This window comes from Danio rerio, chromosome 8 (assembly GCF_052040795.2).
Source record: "Danio rerio strain M-AB ecotype USA chromosome 8, GRCz13ab, whole genome shotgun sequence".
In the NCBI taxonomy this organism is placed as follows: Eukaryota; Metazoa; Chordata; class Actinopteri; order Cypriniformes; family Danionidae; genus Danio; species Danio rerio.
In genome coordinates, this window is record NC_141028.1 from 31,897,038 (window position 1) to 31,920,409 (window position 23,372).

At 34.6% G+C, this 23,372-nt stretch overlaps 3 protein-coding genes across 4 annotated transcripts; all 3 read right to left on the reverse strand.

Moving 5' to 3' along the window:
* Positions 1–372: 372 nt before the first annotated feature.
* On the reverse strand, positions 373–6,291 carry prf1.5 (perforin 1.5). 2 transcript variants are annotated; one of them, XM_087263486.1, is made up of 3 exons: positions 5,999–6,291; positions 5,290–5,827; positions 373–1,477 (listed from the first exon to the last, which is right to left on the reverse strand). In XM_087263486.1, exons 2-3 carry the CDS (start codon positions 5,817–5,819, stop codon positions 454–456), a joined length of 1,554 nt encoding a protein of 517 aa, XP_087119612.1. In that variant the 5' UTR covers positions 5,820–5,827; positions 5,999–6,291; the 3' UTR covers positions 373–453. The 2 variants fall into 2 exon arrangements, with proteins under 2 accessions (XP_087119612.1, NP_001116718.1); NM_001123246.1 differs by lacking the exon at positions 5,999–6,291 and having other exon boundaries at positions 441–1,477; positions 5,290–5,828.
* Positions 6,292–9,058: 2,767 nt separating this feature from the next.
* Positions 9,059–12,574, reverse strand: mpeg1.1 (macrophage expressed 1, tandem duplicate 1). The gene is given in 2 exon segments (NM_212737.1): positions 9,059–11,193; positions 12,087–12,574. Coding segments are annotated over 2 exon segments (2,157 nt in total). The 5' UTR covers positions 12,537–12,574; the 3' UTR covers positions 9,059–9,486.
* A 5,096-nt stretch (positions 12,575–17,670) lies between these two features.
* On the reverse strand, positions 17,671–18,330 carry si:ch211-103n10.5. The gene has a single exon (NM_001386330.2). The coding sequence runs from the start codon at positions 18,292–18,294 to the stop codon at positions 17,764–17,766; it is 531 nt and encodes a 176-aa protein (NP_001373259.2). The 5' UTR covers positions 18,295–18,330; the 3' UTR covers positions 17,671–17,763.
* Between the last annotated feature and the right edge of the window lie 5,042 nt (positions 18,331–23,372).

Genomic DNA, 23,372 nt, shown 5'->3' on the forward strand with positions numbered 1-23,372 from the left:
CCTTGAGGTGTTTGAACAATTCAATGCCTTTATAGTAAATATTCTTTAACAAAATAATAAACATATATATATATATATATATATATATATATATATATATATATATATATATATATATATATATATAGAAAGAAATAGAATGTGTATTTAATAGTGCTATGCTAACAAGTGCACATAAAAAATCACAGTACATAAAGTTTCCATAATCAGTTATCAATCATTCATTGGTTATTTTATATGCACCTATTATCTTCAAATAGCCGCATTTCTGAATTACATGTTTCTATTTGCTATTAAAATTTAACCCATTTAAAAGTGGAGCATATGTAAAAGTACACCAAGTACATACGATTTTAACAAGACATCAGTGTGTTCAAATAGAAGTCTTAAAATTATTTATTTTCTAATCATGTTTGGCCTGTAAGTTGTTTGTTCTATACAAATACAGAGGTCTCACAGTTTTGGTGAATATCTGCTACACCTGGGTCCAGTCAGATGAGCATCACAAGAAGCCTTGTAGGTGAAATAAAGGACACCTCTCTTTAATTTACAGCTGTGTGAGTGAATCCCACGTTCAGGACTGACCACACATCTCCCCACCATGTCATTATAAATCACATCACTGTCCCACACCTCAAATATGAGTTCATGACCAAACTCAACCGATCCCAAATCATAGCTGATATTCCACTCAGGATCATTATTGTCCATAACCACCTCAGTCTCCTCATACATGAAGTTATACCAGACTTTGACATAACCATCAGTGCGTGTGAAGAGATCAGCTTTCAGTCCTGCAGCTCTCTGCACTAACACTATTAATGTGCCACGACCGGCTCTCATAGGACAGCAGTTATGATCCAGATTTGGTGTTTGAGAGCATCCTTGATTCTCCTTGTGGTCTACAGAAATCATGTTCTCTTCAATATATTCAGTTACTGCTATTTTTAGGTTGGAACTAACCTCAGGATCTGCCACCAGATGATGGAGAGGGAAAATAGCATATGAAATAACGTCAGGGTTGTTATGCAAGCTCATCATCCAGTTTGAGTAAGCTTCAGCTGGGCTTTGGCTTAAAACAAGGTCTGGGAAGTATTTCTCTCCTCCCAGAACCTCTGTCTTGTGTGTCATGAAGCCCTGGTAGAAACCCATGCTCAGATTATCCTTAAGTATTTGAGAGCATTTGTTGGAAAGCGAGGCATTGCCTGGCAAGAACCCCAAAGTGATTTTTAACTCCACATTTAGACAGTTTTTGATATCGGTCTCCGAGAAGCCCTTCAGGGTTGCAAGACATGTTCGAAAAGCTGTGACCCGCCTCACTCGCCCACCCAGATGGACTTGGCGTATGTAGTGAGTGCCATATGTTTCAATAGTCCTTCGGTACAAAGGTTTTGTTTGTGCATCATACTGTGCCGGAAGCTTCTGGAGATGTTTTGAGAATTCAGCGCTGAGCTCTGGGTTGTCTGTTATTCTGTAACTGCAAACAGAAAAAGGTCATATCTCAGTAGATTCTAAATAAAACTGTAAAAACTGCCTGACATTTTGATTTTTGACAGCTATTTTGTCATGGGAGGTGATAAGAAAGTACTCATTAATGCTTTGTCTAGGTTTCTTTTTCAGATAAATCTGTGGTTTTTCAGATAAATCAGTGACCTTTTTATGGCAAACATTTTTTTTTTGTCAGATCAGCATTACATGCTTTATCTTTAAGATATTGCATCTGCATCATGAGACACATTCACAATGTTGTTACAACTTTTATGATTTTAAGAGTCTGAATTGACAAAAGTTTGCGCTTAAAACATTTTTTAATGTTGTTTATGAAACTGAAAATATGAAAACAGCATAAGGGAAATGTCTAAATGTATAGTAGTAGCTGACTAGGCACGAACTGACTAACAATCACTAAAATCACGCACAGAAAATGTTCATCTGATGGTTTACAATGGATTGTTCATAAATAGGGGTTCGAGCGCGAAGCGTTGAAACCCTATTGTTTTTGTTAATTTTTGCTCTTATTATTATGTTTTTTTCTGCTGAAGTTGCTATTGCTCTGACCAAACTGTAAGGCCTAGAGAGCTGAAACTTGGTCAGATGGTAGTATTCTGGTACATTACATGCTCAACAAAAATCAGCCAAATCGGACCATAAGTGGCGCTATGGTGCTAAAAACCAACATTTTAGACATTTTTGGCCGCCATTTGTACACCGTTTGTCGTAGACTCAAAAAACATACATATTTGTAGTCCCTGGGTTAGCCTGAAATGGGGTCACTTAAATTTTCCAGACAGCTGGAAAGTTTTTCCGCTACCTGTGATTTGTCCGAAACCTACTTTTGCAAGCTATTCCTAGGTTTTTTGCCCAATCTGAACCAAAACAGTTCTGAAATGGTCTCTGAACACTGAATATTAATACTTATCAAAAAAAGTTGAAGTTTTTATTCTCACACAAAACAGTACACAAAAACGTTCAATTGTAATTGAAGCTATATGCTAATTGTAGCTATAACTTTTGAATGAAATGACATATCACCAAACTTGGCACAAACATGTGTAAGGTCAATTTGAGGTCACAGTGTAAAACGCGCGGACTTTGGCCACATGGTGGCGCTATAAAGTTTAAAAACCATAAAAAGACCCTAACCTTACAACCATTAGTCCAATCAGCTTGAAATTTGGCATGCAGTGTCTTTGTCCAAGTTGTTATGACATACTAAAAGGACATTGGCATATCTCAAAAAACATGGCCGCCATTAGCTAATAAATATTGAGCAGCCATTAAACAAGGTTACCAATGAGTGATCAAAACAAAACTCGGTGGGCATGTTCGACTCATGGTCCTAAAGGTTTGTAAAAAAATTTTTTTTTAAGTTTTTTGAAGTTGTAATAAATTGGTTATTACACAGAGTTTTACACAGCCACACAAAATGCATATCATATGATAGGCCTGCTCATACCGAACAGTTTGAGACTAAAACCATTGCTGTCAATCAAATAGTTCGTTCAAAAATCATCAATATGTAAAAAAACCTACTTTTGCGAACTAGTCCCTGGTTTTTAGCTCAATCGCAACGAAACCAGTGTTGTTTCACATTGATGTGCCTCATGTGCTCACCAATTTCTGTGATGTTTTGAGTTTTCCTTATGGGTTTACAGGCATGTAGGTTCATGTAGACATGCCCCTTTTGTAAATGAGCCCGTTACAGCTATCCAAAGTGAAAAGTTTAACTTTTTTTTGATAATTATTGATCTACTCACTCCAAAGATGCTAGAAACTTGCGATTTTTTTGTGGAGATCGGGCAATAGGTGGCGCTATAATAGTAGAGATGGTCCTAAAAACATGCTAAAATGGCTTAAAAATGCAGTAAACATGCTTCATTTACACACATTTACAAGTTTAGTTCAAGCTTATCACTTAAATTATTTACATGCTAAATTTTTTGTCCCATCTTGGATGTTTTACAGATCTCAAAAACACATATTTTCAATATTCTATCATTTTAGCCACTATAACACAGACTTTAAATTGTCACCTACCAAATTTAACCACTCGATGTTAGCACAAGACCACGTATTATTTGTTCATAACATTTGCATACCTTTGTTTTTTTACATTTTTAAAGTTTAAAGTCAGGGAAATTGCTTTTAGAATCATTCTGAATCACATGTTGACATGATGCAAACACTGTTATGTATTAAAAAATTAATTTAGTCCCAGTTAACTTCTTCATAATAATTCAAATAGGCAAAAACTGGTTCTATAATTAAACACCTTGTTTAAAAACATATTTAAAAAATCAGAACTGTGGCCACTAGATGGTAGCAGTAACAGACCACATATAGTTTATTTTACTGCTCTGTAGCAAAGAATGCATTCTGAATCTCAAACTGACATACCATAAACACAGTTAATGCATTTAAGATCAAATTTAGTCAAAGCTTGTCAAACTTTTTAACTCTGTAGATAATTATTTTAATAAAATACAACATTTAGAGTTATAGCATGCTCATTTACAGAAGGAATATATTTATGCACTCCTAAATGGCTGTAATCACATGAAAAAATTACACCGTGGCCACTAGATGGCAGTAGGAGATCACTAATAGCATGTTTCACTGCCCTTTTGAATTTTTTATTGGGAAGAGCTAAAATGGCCCTAACTCATGAATGGATTAAAATATCTTCACCAAACTTGTTACACATATGCAAGAGGTCAATCAAAGGTCATAGCATGAAACTCGTAGACATTGGCCAGATGGTGGCGCTATACATTGAAAAATCACAGTATCTGAGTAACCATTTATCTGATTAACTAGAAATTTGACATGCAGTGTCTTTTTCTAAGGTGCCATGACTTGATCTACAAATTATATCATAGGGCTGCTTATAATGAATACTTCGACATAACAGCGGCCATTACAAATGTTCATTAAAAATTTGTCAATATATATAAACCAAAGTTGCTTTTTTGGAGTGTGTAATCAAACATTTGTTAGCTCAATCTATAAACACTAATACTCTAATAATTTATTTCATTGTCGAGTAAACTACTTACAGACTTCCTAACTGCTATATAACGTTACGCTGCTAAAATGCTTGAATCCCGTTAATTGCTGCTTGCAGCTATATTTATCATATATTTTTGCTCATCACGCCCTCTAGGGGTTGAACCCTAAAGCGAACATTGTTTTGGTTGTGCTTTGGTTCTACTTTCTGTGTGGAGATTAGAGAGATCGGTTTGCACGTAGATAAAGGACATCTTGTTAGAGCGAATAGAAAAATTACAGTGTTTTCACATACACCTGCCATTTTGAACGATTCATGTAAAATCTTTGACAGGTATGTAACAGTTTCCCCCAAAATCCGTCCTGACAAATATCAGCATTATAGCAACATTATACATTTATTAAAGCGCAGACGTTGTTCGGTTAAATACTTGGAAAAATACAGATACCGACAAATATTTTTTCACATTCGTTTATTTTAAGTGACATTGTTTAGGTTTCAATGACCAAATAATTATTGAAACTGTAAAACTTATGACACTGAATAAGGACTGACCAAAAACTCTGTTGCTAAATACATTTATTTGATCTCTGAACAGGACTAATTTTGCACAGAGGTTTGCACAAAACATATTGTAGAAGTTGATTTTAGAATCTTCAACTCGCCCACTGCTGATGTGATTATTATCATAATCATCATGCAAGGGTGTAGAGAGATATTGAGTGTATTGTTGTCATTTTTTGGGCAAATAGTATAAATACAATACAAAAATATAGACTAACCTGTAGTATGTACAGCTGATCTCATGAAGGGCAAAGGTTGCCTTATCCATTGTATTCTGAGAATGGGCAAATTGAGCAATATCTGATCGACTCCCTCCAAAAATCACCTTTCCCATGTCATCCAGGCTAAGATCCATTTCCCAGTTATTATTAACAAGTGACGTTGAACTCTTCATAAGGGAGTCGACAGAATGATGAAGAGCACTAGAAAGCTGTTTGCTGCAGCGGCTGAAGGGTCGCCAGTCCAACACGGCTGAGGGGAGTTTCTGCATCTGCCCTCCTTGAAAGCGGTTTTTGCAGATGGTACAGGTACCGTTGTCTATGTGTGACTTGACATTTATCAGAAAGGCACCTTTACGACGCATCTTGACAACATCAAAGCCTTCTCCTGCCAGATTGTAGCCAGGCACAAATGGAGCTTTTTCACATTCCGTCTGAGAGCCAGTGTGACAAGCTGAACTTGAGTCCCAGTGTGCCAACATCAGACAAATACAAAGGAATGTGAGGGAAACACATTTATTGGTGTCCATGATGATGTCTACAGAGAAATGAGGGTTAAAATGTAATATTTCAGGAATAGAAACTTTATTGAAGAAATATGCATTCAAAAAAAGATCATTTTAAAATGATATGATGAATTTATTTTGAATTATTTTGTATTAATAGGATTTAAGGAACTGTTTAAAAATATATTTAAAAAAAACCTTACCAGTGCCAGTTTTGCCCTCTAAGTAGCTTTCATACAATAGTCTGTTCCAGCTGTGCTACACCACCATGTTGACCTACTTTAAAAAAAAGTATTTTCCTCGGTTCCTCTTTTGAAACACAGTTTCTTCAAGTGTAACAGCTGTAGAGTCGCTCTGTGGAATGCTAACAGTGAAAGAGACGGCTGTGAGAGAGTCTGTGGCATTTGTAGAAGGGAGTGTCTTCCTTTCAAGCTTTTTCTTCTGTGCTGCTGGACACTGGACAGATTTCATCCGGTCACTGGTTTTGTTTTGATTTAGATTTTTTTTTTTCATTAAATACCAGCTGTGCAGTGGGGGAGGGCTGTCATGAGACTTTGCATGCAGTGGAAGGTCTAGATAAATCATGCAGGTCTAGATTAATCATGCAGCACATGTGGATGACAATATGCAGCATGTATTTTATTTTCCCCTGAAGCTGAATGGTAGACATTGCACAGGGCCCGTAAACATATCAAAGTGGTTAGCACATTATGTTGGTAAAGCAATGGAAAGAACATTTGCAAACTAAATACATGACAATAATGTTGTTGTTGTTGTTGTTTTTTCATGTTTTATTTTTGTCTATAGGTAATTTACAGTACCATTTTTCTGGAGGAAATGTGCCATTGCAGTATTAGCTGTGGGGATATTCCAGTGAAATGACATCATCTCAACAGCAGGTGGCGTCAGTGACTTGTTGTGAAACATAACTTGGTCTGTGGTCAATAGCTCTAAGTGAGAGTATATTCTATAAAATATGAATGTTTGTAGTATAAATGTAATCTGTACATACTTCATGTGACCTTTTAGTGTTAATTATGTAGCGACCTTGCCATTTACAATACAGGACAGTAAAGAGGACTGGACAATAAAGTGTGAATGACTAGGATCGAAAAACTGATGCAGGTAGGTAACATGACAATTACTATAAATTGAATGTAGATTGGGCAGCACGGTGGCGCAGTGGGTAGCTCTCTCGGCTTGCAGCAAGAAGGTTGCTGGTTTGAGCCTCGGCTGGGCCAGTTGTCGTTTTTGTGTGGAGTTTGCATGTTCTTTCCATGTTCGCGTGGGTTTCCTCCGGGTGCTCCGGTTTCCCCCACAGTCCAAAGACATGCGGTATAGGTGAATTGAATAGGCTAAATTATCCGTAGTGTATGTGTATGAATGGAAGTGTGTGGGTGTTTCCCAGTTATTGGTTGCAGTTGGAAGGGCATACACTGTGTAAAACATATGCTGGATAAGTTGGTGGTTTATTCTGCTGTGGCGATCCCAGTTTATTAAAGAAACTAATCCAAAAAAAAGGAATTAGAGTAAATTAAATCTGCTGCAGTTCAAATCGAGCATCAGAATGGGAAGAAAGTTAATTTAAGTGATTCTGAACATGGCATGGTTGTAGGTGCCATATGGGCTGGTCTGAGTATTTCAGAAACTTCTGATCTACTGGGATTTTCATGCACAACCATGTCTAGGGTTTACAGAGAATGGTCCAAAAAGGGAAAATGCACAAATGCCTTGTTGATATCAGAGGTCAGAGGAGAATGGCCAGACTGGTTCCAGCTCATAGAAAAGCAACAGTAACTCAAATAAGCACTCGTTACAACTGAGGTATGCAGAAGAGCATCTCTGAATGCACAACACTTCAAACCTTGGGGCGGTTGGGCTACAGCAGCAGAAGACCACACTGGGTGCCACTCCTGTCAGCTAAGAACAGGAAACTGAGGCTACAATTCACACAGTAGATGATTGGAAAATGTTGTCTGGTTTGATGAGTCTCGATTTCTGCTGTGACATTTGGATGGTAGGGTCAGAATTTGGCGTCAACAGCATGAAAGCATGGATCCATCCTGCCTTGTATCAACAGTTCAGGCTGGTGGTAGCGCTGTAATGGTTTGAGGGATGTTTTCTTGGCACACTTTGGGCCCTTTAGCACCAATTGAGCATCGTGTCAATGCCACAGCCTACCTGAGTAATGTTGCGGACCATGTCCATCCCTTTATGACCACAGTGTACCTATCTTCTGATGGCTACTTCCAACAGAATACCATGGTGCCACGTCATAAAGTGGGAATCATCTCAGACTGGTTTCTTGAACATGACAATGAGTTTACTGTTCTCAAATGGCCTCCACAATCACACAAAATAAACACAAAATATATTTTGCTGCATGAGAAAAAATTCTACTCTACAGTATTAATTGCTTTCAGAGACAGAGAGAGAGAGAGAGAGAGAGAGAGAGGGAGAGGGAGGGAGAAAACATTTTAGTGCTCCTCTGCGATTTTTTCATGTATGTCTGGGCAGAATTCTGGGATTGTTTACTGAGACCTATTGTATTAGGTTGATTCTTCATTTGTGGTATTGATTGTTCCCTAACATTGTTGACTTTGATTGTTTGCAAACATGTGCTTGTGTTCTAATTTAGAAGAAGGTCAAATGATGGTAGCTGTGAATACAGTAACTTATGAAATGGAAGTAATTTTCTACAATTAGATATTTACTACTAAATAGGTAGGTGGTAGGTAGTTCCTATCACTTACCTAGAACTTTCCTAATTCCTGTTCTTCTGTTTGAAATGAAATTAAAATATCTGATTGTTCATGTGAGCAAACCATGATGGTTTCTTTGTGAAACAATACTTTCTTGTCATGTAAATGCAAATTACAACAGATAAGTGGTGCCATATTGAGTTGTGAAAAAAGACACTATTAGGAGGAAAATGGATGTAGGATAACCAATAGAGGAACAGAAGTAGTCGAGATTTGTAGATTAATTGTCACATCACATCACTGTAAATACAAGTTCACTCAATTCAAAATTGTAAGGCAACTTGGTGCAGAGCTTTTTTGAGTTGATTTAACTGTAAACCTTAATACTGCACTTGATTTAAGTTGAGTAAACTCATAAATGTCCTTAAGCTGGTTGCCATAAAGTTTTAAGTTGAGTCAACTTTTTTACAGTGTTGTTAGAGTGTTTCTCTTGTCTATTACAATTACCCTAATATTAGGTTAAAACAACAGAATTAAAACTCAAGATTTCATGTCCTTATGTATGCTCAAGAACTCTTTATTAGTCAGAAAAAGCACACCGATCTACATATATTTGGGGAAAAAAAGTATAAATCCATTGAAAATAATTTTGCGTTTAAACCTATAATTCATAGATTCCCCAAAACTAATTCATTTCAGAGTAATGAACACTTGTTTCAAAACAAAAAATATATAACACTTACACGTATGTAGTAAAACATACTTTATACAGTCTTTCCTCATATTTAACTAAATCATTTTTATATTTTTATAATGACAGAGACATTTAATAGAAACATTTTTTTTTTCTTTGTTTCAACTGTTGGTTGTAAAGCAAGACAACATTTAGACAATTCAGACAACTTTCAGTAATCACTATACTTCTAATATTTATTAAAATGTTATGAAGCTTAACTATAAGTCTCTGGACGTTGATCTTAAAGTGACTGTTATGAGAGTAGTTGTTGATTGGGGTTTTCATTTGCAGCTTCATTCTGCTCTTGTTCAATCTCAACACTGCTCTCATTTCGTCCCTCACTAATCTCTTCATAACCTCTGTTCAGCTTTAGACTAGAGAACCTATTTCTTCTTTTCATTATAACCACAGTGCCTGCGACAACGAGAGCAACCAGGACTATTATACCAATGGCTACTCCAGCCTTTTTTCCTCCAGACATCTCAGAGGCATCGAGTATTGATTGCATTTGTTTAATGTCACCAGGCTTTGCCAATCGCCACATTTTAGTCTCTCCAACTCTCACCCAAGAACGCTCACCTTCTGTCATTACGGCCACTGTGTTTGTCGCAATCATGCCGACCACTGGTGGTCTTGTGAACGGTGGAAGACGAACTGGTTTTAAATGACCACCACTGAACACACCAGACTGGACACAGTACAAAACCTGACAGCCATCACTGATGGCAGCGAGATGTTGGCTGAACTGAGGCGGACAGCGAGATTGACCATTTGAAAGAGGGTTGCCAGATTGACAACTGAAAAACCCAGCAAATGGCACTGAGAATCTTGTTCCAATCTCATAATCATTGCTCATACAAATCATCATGCCATTAGACAAGAAGCGTTGGGTGAAGTAACTTGGAGGACAACTGCTGGATTTGGTCAATGGGTTTTGGATGCCTGGTCCAAACAGACCTCCAAAGAGATATCCAGAGTTCTCAGGGGTTTTATGTGTTGAAGAGCACCAGAGCGTTTCAAGTTTAGCACGACGGACGTGGTAAGAATCACCACATGTTTTGTCACAACAAGTAGACAACCCTAAGAAACCACAGGAATGGCAGTGGGTGTGGCATTCATAATGATTAAAGCCTTTTTCCACTATCTCAGAGTGTAACAAGGTGGTGTTGTAATGTTGAGGGCAAGAATAACCACCGGTGGCTGGGTTTTTCTGTGCTGTTTCATCACAGATGATGTTTCCATCTGGAGTCAGTGGAGTGCATCTTTGGTAAATGCCACCAAAGCTAAGATTGGTGATCGGACCCTCACAAGATGCATCGTCTACATTTGCCTGAAAGTTGAAGTTTGGGGAATCCACATTTACACAACCTGGAATGGTGTTCACTTTATAGTAACGCTCTGCTGCTTTACGCACTGTTGAAGCCAATTTGTTCACTGTTGGTGTTGGGAGGTCTGGGAATGTTGATGGATTAAGAAAATAGTGCAGCGGCAGCCCAGAGCGGTCAATTGCCACCAGATTATTGAGCGTACTTTGTTGCCACTTCTGCAGAGTGATGCCTGGGTAGAATAAAGCTCCTCCGTGGCTCTGAATTAAAGAATAGGTGATGTTGCCCTGATAACTACTGCTTTGAGAGCTGCCTTGGGAGGTATTCCCACCAATATCAAATTTAACTTTGTCAAAGAAGTTAGCGCCGGCTGATGCTGAAACAGAAGACTTGTCTGACTGACTGTTGGAGATATAAGACATTTTTAAATAATCTTCTTGCACCAATGTGGCTCCAGCATCAACACTTGTGATGACATGGGTGCCGTAATCAAGTACGAGTTTCTCTGACAAATAATTAGCATGACGTGTTTGATTGTTTTCAATGGCGTCAGCGATTTCTTCTGCCTGTTTTGCAAAGCGGGAGTCCAGAGTGAAGTCAGGGTACGCCTTTACTGTGTACAGATGGTTACGGACCTGAGAAACAAATTTTTCATAGTTTAAGAAAATTAACCAAGGACAGTCAGTATTGCAATTGAATTCCATCATTTACTTTAAACATTTTTTGAAGAAAAGAAAAAAATTCTATGCACATGAAATGCGGAAATATGGTCAATATTTATTTTAAGGTACAACTTATACTATAAACCACCATTATCTACGACTTTTATTTTTATTTAATAAGTGACTAGTTTGCTGCTTATTATTAGTTAGTAAGGTACTTGTTGGGTTTAGGTATTGGGTAAGATTAGGGAAGTTGAAAAAGATCATACTTTATAAGTATTAATAAACAGCCAGAATCTTACTAATATGCAGTTTATACACAGTTACTACTATGAATAGGTAATTCAACTAAAATGTTAGCCATATTTTATTTAGCTGTTTATGTACGTAGCTATATGAGAATTTGTCATTCAAGGTTACATATAACTAGGGCCAGTCAGTATTTGTGGACATTTTTTGCTACTTCTGCTGAGAATTTTGTACAAAAAAATAATAATAATAAAACAAAATCTGTGGATTTATGTGGAATTATTTTGGGAGTATCGTGACTAAAAACTTAAGCTATACTAACTTTTATTCAATGTTTACAATGCAAATCGATCTAGATCCACTTATTTGGTAAACAAAGCTAGTTCATCACATATTATTTTAAACTGTATTGTAGATAAATCATATGAACACTTTTATATTAGTCAATATTATTACTGAAGTTAATTTGAAGACTGAATAATTAGTAATTTACACACAAGTAAATAAATAGACTCAATGATGGGCTTTCTGCATGCACAGATTCCGTGCGGGCCTACATATGTATAACTATCATATACATATAGCTCTTTTTTTCATTATCATTATTTTGTACTTACTTGAACCCGTGCTGTAACAGAACCCTCTTTCACTTGGTGGGTCTTCATGCGCTGGTTTTCTGTGGAGAATTTTGCATTGAGCACTGAGAAGAAGGAAACATCAGCATTAACGGAGCTTGAAGTTGAGCTTTTCTGTTCCAGCCACGACATGATGATCTCTGAGTTTGTTTCCACTCCGCTCACTTTCTGTGGAATGACAAAGACCTCATCTGGAATGAGATAGACTCCATCTTCTGTGGTCTGACACTGGGAATAGCTCAGATTCATCACTCTGCCCATGTCTATGTTGCGCAGGTTATCCCATCCTCCGCCTGGTAGAACCTCCAGTGCTGTCAAACTTGAGTTTTTGCGGCACAATCGCAGTCCATTATTGGGACGAATAAGTGGATGTAGGTTGCAGACACTGATAAAACAGCAGAGCATCAGCAGGTGAAATGCTCTTGACTTCATGATCGCCAGATGGGTGTTTTGCTGTCTCCTGCACTAATGTGATTTTCAATCAAATATGGTGATTATAGATTTTGCTGACTTCCTTAATAAAACCACTTCTCAGTTTCAAATCCGTGGGGGAAGGGTCATGAGACTATGAGGTTCCTCTTTGTGTTTTGGTACCTTGCGTTCAAACGTTAAGTTGAAGGACAATTTCATGAAGTGAATGAATCAAATATATTTATATTTTTTGTAAAGTATGATCTGTTCACTAATAGATTTATATTTAAAGCTACGAAGGATTTTGATGAGTCTTCAGAATGGTTTTGATGACGCAAGAGACTGTGCGTTTTAAATTTTCCATTGGCTTTGAAAGAGGAGGAATTGAAATTGGTTGGCTTCTTGTTTTAGAAATGTACAAGATTAGCAGGTTTTTCAAATCCTCTTTATTATAAGCATCTCCTAAAACTGCTGTGAGCATAGGGGATCATGAAAGCCCTATAGCAGAATTTTCTTCAAAAAAATAAGTCGATACAACAATGAATCCTTATTTCCTTTCACTTTTTTTGTTCTCTCCACTTTTAAAAAAACATCAGCTGCACTGACATTCAATTATTTTTCAGTAAAAACATTTAGTTGGGTTAACATAAGATTATTAGTTTTCTGGAGAGGTGAACTACTCTGTAACAAAACTTTTTAAGTTGTGCCAACTGAACATTTTTTGTCTGCAGAACTGGAATGCCTGAAGTTGAGTGAACAAAAAAAACATAATCCTTATTTCCTTAGATTTTTCTTTTGTGCTTAACTTTTTTTCACCTTTAATTGACACAACAGTAGAGAGTATAGACAGGAAAGCATGGGGAGAGAGGCAGGATTAGCAAAGGACATCGATGTGGGAATCAAACCAGCATCAGTGTGAACACTGGAGTGCCTTGTGTCGACACACTAATCACTACACCATTGGTGTTGACATGCATACAACCTTTGAAAACATCAGTTGCACTGACCTAAAATATCTAATGTTGAGTGAACAAAAAACTGTCTTTGTCCTGCCATGTTTTGATCCTTGTCTTGTTTATCATTATTGTTTTACCTCCTGTCCGGTTTCTAATTCTGTTTCTAATAAGTGTTTTGTTAACATTTGTCTCTGTTTTGTTTGTTGTGATAATGTATTATTTCTCAGTACCAATTTCCACAAGAGTTTTTTGTTCACTCAACTGATGTTTTCAAGTAAATGTTGGAGTTGATGGTGTAGTGGTTAGTGTGTTGACACCTGGCACTCCGGTGTTCATAGTGACCTGAGTTTGATTCCTACCTCCTGGTTCTATGCTCATCCCTCTCCTCTCCCAACACTTTCCTGTCCATACTCCCTACTGTCGTTTCAAATAAAGGTGAAAAAAATGTTAAGTACACAAGAAAAAACAAAAGGAAATAAGGTTTGTTTGTTTTTTTTTGTTCACTCATCAAGCATTGTAGTTTTGCTGATAAAAATGTTTAGTTGGCACAACTTAAAAAGGTTTCTTACAGAGTAGTTCACCTCTCCAGAAAACTAATAATCTTATGTTAACCTAACTGTTTTTGTATTACTGACATACTGTATAATTTTAGGTCAGTGCAGTTGATGTTTCCAAAAGTTGAGTGAACAAGAAAAAACAAAAGGAAATATGCTTTTTGTAGTTGTTGTTGTTGTTGTTGTTGTGCTGGATTAAGTAATTTTTTGTGTGCCAGTACAGTTGTATAATTTGTAATATTAAAGTACTGCAAAACTTACTGTAAATTATTGGCAATAAATTGTCATATTTTAAAGGATTCTTGTTAAGTAAATTTTGTAATAGCTGTAAAAACATTTCTGCTGCTTACAAATAAGTTCAGATGTCAGATGTGCTCCAACAATAGGCACATTCAAATCAAGACAGAAAACACATCTGTTTAGCTGTGCCTTTACTGAATGAGCACTGTGCTACGTCCGACAGATCGCACTATTATGTCTTTCTTTTCTTTTTTTATTCTTTTATGACCTGTTTTAACACATTTTAATCTGTTTTTATCTGTTTTTAATCATTTTATTGTTTGTTTCTTTTTTTGCTTGTTTATGTAAAGCACTTTGAATTGAAACTGTATATGAAATGTGCAATATAAATGAACTTGCCTTGCCTTGCCTTGCCTTAGTTGAAACGGTCACACCCTATTTTGATGGTTTGTTTGTTGAATTTAAGTTACATTGCAACTAATTCTCATTAGATTATAAGTGGACTGTTAGGTTGGGGTTAGGGTTGGGGTTGGCGTTAGTGTAAGTTGACATGACTTCCAAAGTTTCTGTTGAAGGAGCAGTATCAACAGATATTAAGCAGACAGTCTACTAATACTCAAATGGACCATCAAAATAAATTGTTAGCGTTGAAACAAATAAACTTACAAATCATGTCAACTTGCATCAAATAAACTAATTTAAAACATGGCTTTACTTAAAAGTTGAAGTTTAACTTTTAAAAACCTAAAATTAGTTTAATATATATATAAATAAAAAAACATTTAAAAAGTGTACTGTCTGCTATTTTTATTATGTTAATGTGTTTCAGGAACACACTATGGTCCACAGGTGTCAAACTCAGTTCCAAAAGGGCCGCAGCTCTGCACAGTTTAGTTCCAACCATAATTAAACACACCTGATCAAACTAATTGAGTCCTTCAGGCTTGTTTGAAACCTACAGGAAAGTGTGTTAGGGCAGGGTTGGAACTAAACTGTGCAGGGCTTCGGCTCTTTTGGAACTGAGTTTGACACCCCTGCTAGTCGATTTGGAGTTGGTGATTTAATTTCATTAAATCTTTTTTATGTGAATTTGTTTCACTTGACAACCATGGTCATCTTATTTAAAATATGCAGTTGATTCAAATTACTTAAACAAATGGATGTAACACTGCAAGCACAATAGCAGCAGACAGTGCTATAGACACAACAAACCTCATCACATTTGTAAAAAATCAGAAACACAATCAAGTAAGTGATTATTCCAAAGACAGTTTAATATTATCAATATTATCAAATATATTACAAAAAGGCTCAAATAAAAATAAAAAAAGAAATGTTTGGATTCAAAAAGGCTTCTAGCTTAAGTGGTATGACAATGTTGTCAGCATGTGAAATAACTAATAATACAATATATTTTTAATGTATAAAGCAAAATGTAATGTGATATATCTTCATAATATTCACCCCACAGTGCTTTTAAGGTTTGTTTATGAAGCACTTCATTAAAGAGAATGTTTGCATGCTCTTTACCTGCTTTAGAATAAGAGATTTTTTTTAAATCACAAGGATGAATTGTAACATCTTCAATAAAAGAAGTTTTTTTTTTTAAAAGTTATCTCCTCGTAATACAAATATCACAATTAATGTCACTTTGTCACTAATGACATAAATAGAATGGAAATTCTGTTACAAGCTCACATCCTACATCATAAACAATAGCCTCAATTGTACAGAAGTCAAGCTAACAGATATATTTTCAGGTATTATTATATTTTTGAGTATTAACCATAATTTATATTGCATGATTAAAAATATTAATGTTAAAATTCCATAGGTAAAGGGACGTTTATTCCCAAACTAACATTTTTATAACTAGGTTTATGACATGATCATAAAATGTTGACCTTTTACGTTATTTTCCGATCTATTGTTTATTCGTTTTAGTTGCTTTAAGTTCAAGAGTATTCATGTAGAAAGTGACTGCGCACGTTTGTGTGATTTAATTGCGTGCGTATTTACGCATGAGCTTTATGCACGTTAATCCACTAGATGGAGTTATCCGAAAAGCAGCAGTTTAAAAGCTCTTGGCCAAATGTATAAACTTATGGGCGACTGCAGAGCTTAATGCTTTCAAACAACACCATCTAGTGGAATAACATAAACCATACACAATTACACACGTAATTATCATTTCAATGCCAAACTGCCCGAATAAAGTTATTTTAATGTATCTTAGATCACTAAATCAGCATTACTGATAAGAATCATAATATATGACAAACAGTACAAGTTCATATTCAAATTTTATCTAAAATATATAACAAAGATTTATGCAACAATTCAAAATATTGCAAAAATGGACTTTTACATTTTTCAACTATACTGCAAGATATTCATGTTCAAATATGTGTTCGTTCATGCAATATATTAATGAATAGGCTATATAATGTATTGGCCTATTTTAGCATGTATGTACATATTTTTTTAATATGTGTAAATAATAATAATAAGTAAACGGCCATTTTGCAATATATTTATGTTTTATGTGACGACTTTTATATAGGCTATGTGAAACCTACTGTATATGAACTTTTGCCGTATATGTGTAATAATATAATTAGCACATTCAAATTTCAGTGTGGGTAAATAGTTTATTAGCTCTAAATAATGAGAACTTTGTTGTATAGAAAATAAGTAACATGCTGCAATTAGTGTATTACTGCTGCTACTACTTTCACCACCTGTGATACTTTTGCTATTACAAGTAATTATAAATAATAAACAATTGAAGTCTGAATTATTAGCCCCCCTGTTTATTTTTCCCCAATTTCTGTTTAACGGAGATATTTTTTAAACACATTTCTAAACATAATAGTTTTAATAACTCATCTCTAATAACTGATTTATTTGATCTTTGCCAGGATGACAGTAAATAATATTTGACTAGATATTTTTCAAGACATTTCTAAAAAGCTTAAAGTGACATTTAAAGGCTCAACTATTAGGTTAACTAGGCAGGTTAGGAGGCAAGTTAATCGTATAACAATGGTTCATTAAGTAAATTGCCGAAAAATATAGATTAAGATTAAAGGGGCTAATAATTTTGACCATAAAGCGTTTATTAAAAAAATTAAAAACTGCTTTTTATTCTAGCCGAAATAAAACAAATAAGACTTTCTCCAGAAGAAAATAATAGCCTATTATCAGACATGGCCTACTGTGAATTTTTCCTTGCTCTGTAAACCAAAATTTAGTAAAAAAAATTTAAAAGAAACAAAAATCAAAGAGGGTTTAATAATTCTGATATCAACTGTATAATAATAATAACAATAATGAAATCTATAGGCTACTTTCTAACAGCATGAATAATTTAGGCTACTAAAATAATCAAAACACCAAGTTTAGTGCAATTAAGAATTATTTTATTTTTTACAAAGCATTAAACTAATGCAGCAAATCTTTATAAATTATAAGAACAGTGATTTTGCTTTAAATCAATTATTTCTTGGCTGTTCTTGCTCTGTTTGTTTTGGAAGCTCTTCGTTTGGCTCTCTTGGGTCTTGGGCTCTTCTTGACCGCGGCTGTCTCGTCGGCTTTTTCGGGACTCTTCAGAACCTTTCTTCTCCTCTTCTTTGGAGATTTCTTGGCCCCAGCAGGCTTCTTAGTTGTCTTTCTCTTTGCCTTCTTGGGCGTCTTTCTCTTCGCCTTTGCCTTCTTGGGCTTTTTAGCAGCTTTCGAGCCGATCTTGAATGATCCTGATGCTCCGGTGCCTTTGGTCTGAATCAGTCGGCCGTTTGCCACCAGTCGCCTCACTGCCAGTTTGACGCGCGAGTTGTTTTTGACCACATCATAACCATTGGCAGCGAGCGCTTTCTTCAGGGCCACCAGAGAGACTCCACCGCGCTCCTTTGAGGAAGACACGATCTTCAGGATCAAATCAGATACACTGGCTCCAGACTTCTTGGCCTTGGACCTCCGTTTTGGCGTTTTGGGAGCAGAGGTCGGCGCCGATGCTGCGGCTGTGGACATGGCTGAGCGCTTGTTTGAGCTGGATGAGAGCGAGTTGAAGGGCGGGTGGGCGCGCGCAATTAATATAGGCACAGTGAGAACCGTGTAGACTCTAGCAATCTTGATTTCAGCGCCTTTTTGTTAGCGGCAATAATTTGTGTTTTTGGACATCTAGAAAGTGTAAGTTTTTTGCTTCTCAACATAATAAAGGGACCTGCATCGTCGATCAAAAAATACAGAAATGGACAAAGGGACGTTTATCTTTTACGCATCATCCTCTTAATAAAGTTTTACATTGTTTTTTTATTTGCAAGTCAGAAGAATTTGTGTGCAGTGATGTATTAAGACAGGACAGTTTCTGGAATTTGTATAAATATATGATTTTAAAACGGGTTTTACTTATAATGGGCTTATTTTAAATTAAATCGGGCCTTAGTTAAATTATCCTGAATTTAAAAGGGGATTTATTTTGCAGCGTTTTTGAACAAATTATACATTTTCAACCAACTAAAACACATTTTCGTGTTTCGGAGTTTTAGCAAATTATGGCCCTATAAATCACTGACATTAAACAAATAAAATAAAACTGCAATAACACTGATAACCTTTTAATATTATTTTTATTATTTTTTTGTTGTTGTTGAAAACACATTCAGAACTATCTGGATGAAATGTCTGAAACCTGATGTTAAATGTCATCCAGGTCTGCTAAAATAGTTTTTAAACCGATCTCAGTTTAATTTATTATTATTTTTACGTTTTTATTTTATTTTATACAGTTTGTAGAAAATCTTCTAGAGAGTAATGAGACTGGAAGGGAGTCTCCCAGACTGCAGAAACCTTATCTCTGATGCCATGTCAGTTGGTTGATTAATGACCTAAAAGGACCCTTTTGGTTGTTTTGCTTGCTCCATAAGTTTCTGGTCATGTTTTTATTAACATTGTTGTTGTTATTAAAAGTAATTTACTGATTAGATTGTTATTGTGATTTTTATTAAATCTTTTTCACCAGTTTAACAAAGCTCTGCCCCTATTCAGTGTTTTAATAGCCTATTTATTGACAAATGTCATACTAATAAGAAAAAATAATACATTTTTATCCTAAATAAAAGGCTTTTGAGTAGGTTCTACACTACATTGTTTTAAATTTTATGGTTTACAACCTAATTATCCATTTTGCATGTTAAAATTAATATCATTAATCAAACAGAAAAATGAAAATATCAAAAAATAAAGTCTAAAGTATTAAGCAGATTTAATAAATATTAATTTGTGATTCATTTTTATAAAAGCAGCAGTTTTAATGCATTGTTTTTGCAGCACATAATAAAAATGTGTTAAAGACCTTATCTGCACATGAATTTACAATGCTCGGCATATATAAGTACACCCCTCACAAATCTATCTTTTAAATCTTTTAATAGGAAGCTCTACAATATTATATTTGTGCATATACATTAAATAGATTAGTCAGTTTTGAAGCAAAATCTGGAGCTAATCTGACAAAATAACTAACAATAATGGTCCAAAAACTAGTACAGCCAAATTTATATGTTATAGAAAAATATTATATGCAAATTTTAAACAGAAGAGAAATCAAGAGAAGCAAAACAATGAAAAATTGAGTTAAAATTTTGTAGGTTGCAATTTTTTTGCAATATTTTGCTTGAATTTCATTGCATTATCTTTCAATTTCTAAATATGCTTGGTGACTAAATTATTAATTTCATAAATATATCTGTTTGATAAATCTTTTTTGTTTTAATGCACCAAAATATATGGCCTACATTCACTGAGAAATGGAAAAAAAATATTAATTTTCAAAATGGGGTGAACTCAATTATGCTGAGCATGGTAGGCATGCACGCTATTTTTCATTATAATAATTATAATTATAATTATAATAAATAACCGTTTCTCCTTTAACTGTGGAGCATAAAGTGCTAGTTCATCCTAAAAGAAAAACATGTTATTAATTACTCACATTTATCATATTTATTAAATTTAGAGGCTTGCTGTTGAAAGAGTTAAAAGCAAGATGTCTATTTCAATGTCTGTTATTAATGGACATTTTCTAAACTGAATCTTATAAAGATAGCATATCATTTTGTGAAATATGAAAGGTGGTAGCGTGCATACAGTTGATACAGCCTTATCGCAATGTATGCAGTTGTCAATCGTAGATAATAAAATGCATATGCAGAGGCTGTGTTTATGTGTGAGTGTATGTGAGACATATAAGCATGGGGCAGATTTAGTGATTTGGGGGCACTAAGTAATTCTAGGTAGCATTGAAACTTAATCATTCTCTTTCTCTGTATATACACTCATCAGACAAAATGGTACAATATTGTACCAAAGAAGGTGCAAGCCCTTGTCACTGGCAGTACCTTTTTATGGAGCAGAATCATAACTTAAGACAAAGAAACAAATTTGTACCATTGCAGTCTGTACCTTTAAGGGCATGATTTGTACCATGGGAAACCAAAATGTCCCTTTGTTGTTGTTTTTTTCTAATTATTTTCATTATTATATTTCTGTAAAATATTATTATTATAATTATTTATCAATGTCAAAACAGAAATATATTTATGCAAAAGTATTGTAACAAGATATGCACAATGTTTGATTCATTTTACAGTACTAAATGTCTGCATGAACTTTGCATATGCAGGACTTTTGCCAGCTCACGTGCATATAGTGGAAAGCGAATGCCAAAAGGTGCGGATATCAATAATGAAAATGTATTTGTTAGAAAATGCTTACCAAATGTTTATAAAAAATGTCTCAAATGTTTAGTTTACAATACCGATAGTTTTGTTTTACCAGTTGTTTTGTATTACTTAATAATGAATGTTTCAGAGTTTCTTTAATCATATGCTTTTAAATGTTGATTCATGTTTTAAAATGTAAATTATTCATAAAATCACTTTGCCTTTCCAGTAATATATATATTCATAAATATTGTAATAAAGGAGTTGTCCAACACTATGTATTTCTTTTATGAGAACAATTGTGTACCTTTTTCAATTGTACCAGAAAAGGTACAGAACAGTATCATAAGATGTCTTTTCTGTACCATAAGGTACAACTTTTACAAAGGTACAAAACTGTTTCTTAAGGTACATTATGTGTACCACTGTTTACCTTTTTTATGAGAGTGTTGATTAGTTTTTTGTTTGTATTTTGTAAATAAACTGCATTTTTAAAATATATTTAAAGTGTAACCTTTATCTTCTTAATGTAAAACAAAATACATTAAATTGACAAAGAAAAAACAAGTTTGCAAACTAACAATACAGTTAATTGCCCATATATCTGATTAGATTTTAATATTTGTGTATCAATTTCTGTGAATTGAAACTAATATTTTCACCATTTGTCATATAAAATTTATAATTGCATTTTGTGAATTGGTGAGCATCACTTTTCACTTGGAAATGATCTTTTATTTCAGCAGACCCTCTCTTAACAAGCTCACAGTGCTCATCATCTGACAGGTGTTTGAAATAGAAGATTGAAAAGAAGTAATAACATTAAAATCGTAATGGTTATAGAGAGTTTTTATAACATATGATAGAAATGTATAAAAGAGCTATATGATTAATATAGGCTTCCTGGGGCCCGCTAATTTCCCGGGGCCCTAAGCAGCTGCTTACCTCGCTTATTGGTTAAGTAATGACTTGGGTATGGCATAAGTAATATATAAAAGAAGGTGACTTATTGGCCATGTCCTAGTTTTCAAAAGGCTTATAAATTATATATATATATATATATATATATATATATATATATATATATATATATATATATATATATATATATATATATATATTTTTTTTTTTTTTTTTTTTTTTTTTTTTTTTTGAGAAAGTAAAAACACACAAACTTTTCTGTAAGTGTCCTGCAGGGCAATAGAAAATGCCATTTGTGTACATGCAAAACAATTATGAAGATAAGGACATAAGAAATGTCCAATGTGTTCTTCTGTCTGTCTGCCTGCCTGTCTGTTTGTGTGCTTTTGACAAAGGATTTACAAGGAGATAGTGAATTATTAGGACATTGCTGATGAGGACATTGCCTATTTTCCAAAAGACTTATAAAAGACTTTTATTTTCAAAAAATAAAACTACACACGGGTAGAGTTAGGGTACAATGATAAAAATATTCATTGGATTTACAAAAATACAAAAAAAATGTTGAGGTACTGTAAGTGTTTGCAAAGAATTTATATGAGCTGAATTTAAACAAACAACTTAAGTCAAGCATTACTCAATTTAATTTGTTTAAATTCAGCCCAAATAAATTGTTTGCAACAAGTTACCTTAAAATGTTGTAAATCCAATAAATACTTTTTTCAGTGTAGTTCAATAGAAATACAGTTTACAGTATAAAAACAATGTAAATTATGTGAAATATTCCTATATGTCTGAAAACATGTTCATTTTTCATGATATATAGATAGATAAAATAATGTCTGCATGCATGAAGGACATATGTGAATTTTTAATAAAGAAAGAAATTACATTTTATCAACTGTGCTGATTTAACTGTATAGTTGAGATACAAACACACATTATTTTAATCCTTATGAGTTCCATATTATTATATATTAGCCATAAAAGCCAAATGAATCAAGTATGATGAAAAAAAAACATTTTTAAAAACCTTAATTAAAAATATCAGTTTGAAACTTATTCGTTCATTCATTCATTCATTTATTTTCTTTTAGGCTTAGTCAATTCACTTATCAGGGGACGCCACAGCGAAATAAACTGCCAACTTATCCAGCATATGTTTTATGCAGTGTATACCCTTCCATGTGCAACCCAACACTGGGAAACACCCATACACTTCTGCATAAACACACAATTAAGCTCATTCAATTCACCTGCACCACATGTCTTTGAGCTGTGGGGGAAGCTGAAGCACCCGGAAGAAACCCAACATAAGGGAGAACATTCAAACTTCACACAAAAATGCCAACTGACTCAGCCAGGCCTCAAACCACCGACCTTCTTGCTGTGAGGCGACCTAATACCCGCGCCACCATGACACCCTCAGTTTAAAATGTTATTTCTTTATTTTAGCAGTTATTT

What these genes read in the sequence shown, in the direction of transcription:
- prf1.5 (XM_087263486.1), bottom strand. Translation starts at nt 5,819, where the DNA reads ATGGACACCAATAAATGTGTTTCCCTCACATTCCTTTGTATTTGTCTG. An exon ending in ATCAGCTGTACATACTACAG is followed by an intron (nt 1,478 to 5,289) that starts GTTAGTCTATAT and finishes TTCTGTTTGCAG; the next exon opens with TTACAGAATAACAGACAACC.
- si:ch211-103n10.5 (NM_001386330.2), bottom strand. Translation starts at nt 18,294, where the DNA reads ATGTCCACAGCCGCAGCATCGGCGCCGACCTCTGCTCCCAAAACGCCA.